The sequence below is a fragment of the Sinocyclocheilus grahami genome, unplaced genomic scaffold (assembly GCF_001515645.1).
Source record: "Sinocyclocheilus grahami isolate Dianchi unplaced genomic scaffold, SAMN03320097.WGS_v1.1 scaffold4822.1, whole genome shotgun sequence".
NCBI classification, from domain to species: domain Eukaryota; kingdom Metazoa; phylum Chordata; class Actinopteri; order Cypriniformes; family Cyprinidae; genus Sinocyclocheilus; species Sinocyclocheilus grahami.
Window position 1 is genome coordinate 8,618 of NW_015509683.1, and position 1,350 is coordinate 9,967.

The following is a 1,350-nucleotide window of genomic DNA, read 5'->3' on the forward strand; positions in this document are numbered from 1 at the left end:
ACCGGTGTTGTCACTCGTCGATTAACCGGTGGGAAAATTTCCTCAGGGTCACAACCCTAGTACACACACTCATCCATCATCACACAGATTAGATTGGTCTAGAACTAAATAAATGTAGTCTTCATCCTTGTATGCAAATTGTGGATGCAGCTTTGTGAATTGTTACATTTGAAAGTTAATATGCACTACAAGATTTACACTGATTTGATTTGTGTTGATTTGTTTTGGGGTGTTCTGCTGTCCGTAGGTCTACGCCAGGGGCTGTTAGCTGTCCTGTTTGCATGGATGCTTATTCAGAGGTAAGTGGTTATATGTGCAACTAATCACATAAGCAGTTCATTTATACAGTTAGTTCACCCCAAAATTAACTTTCTGTCATCATTTACTCACCCTCATGTCATTCTAAACCCATAATACTTATGAACTTTTTGAAGCTTGAAAGTTTTGTTTGAATGCGCTTTGGAGGGACACAAATCTCTCAGAATTCATTAAAAAAAGATCTTCATTTCTGTTTCGAAGATGAACGAAAGTCTTATGAGTTTGGAACGACATGAGGGCGAGTAAATGATGACGATGTTCATTTTGGGGTGAACTATCCCTTTAAATCAACCCTGAATGAACATTCTGTCATCTTATACTCGCACTCATGTTGATACACTTTTTTTGGTGGAACACAAAAAGAGATTTTTAAAAGAATAAAAATAAATGATGACCAGGGGCTTTAAAGCTCCAAAAAGGATGGAAAGTGCAGAGAAAGAGAAGCAAGAAAATGTTTTGGGTTTGCAGTGACATGAGAGTGAGTGAATGATGAACCATTTTGATTTTGGATTGAAGTTAACTATTTAATTGAACTAATTATTTATTTTAGTCTATAATGTGTTTCTCTGGTTAATTGAAATGTCTGGCTTTGATTCCATTTTCAGATCATCGACAGTGGTCGACTCATGGTCTCCACAAAGTGCGGCCACCTTTTCTGCAGTCAGTGCATCCGCGACTCTCTCAGCAGAGCTCACAGCTGCCCTACATGTAGAAAGAAGCTCACACACAAACAGTATCACCCAATATATATCTAATGGTAAAGATCAGCCGTGTGCATCTCACAAAGTTCTGTAGTACGCTCTCATGAAACAATTTCACAGCTCCATATGGTCACTGGCTGTTTCATATTTCACACATCAATGCCGATATGTGATATCAGATGATCAGATCAGATGATATTTGGCATTATTTTGACTTGCGGGATTCTGTTGGAACTAAAAGGGCACTTAGTCCAGGATTAAGTATTTTTTAAATTGTGAATATATGCGTATATATATATATATATATATATATATATATATATGTGTGTGT

General features: G+C 37.0%; 1 protein-coding gene across 1 annotated transcript in view; it reads left to right on the forward strand.

Moving 5' to 3' along the window:
• Nucleotides 1–1,323, forward strand: part of LOC107576996 (E3 ubiquitin-protein ligase RNF4-like) — a 9,101-nt gene extending 7,778 nt beyond the window's left edge. The window contains exons 4-5 of the mRNA XM_016263115.1: nt 234–299; nt 924–1,323. Of these exons, the coding sequence (XP_016118601.1) occupies nt 234–299; nt 924–1,073 (216 nt within the window). The 3' untranslated portion in view covers nt 1,074–1,323. The remainder of the gene's footprint in view (nt 1–233; nt 300–923) is intronic.
• Nucleotides 1,324–1,350: the final 27 nt, after the last annotated feature.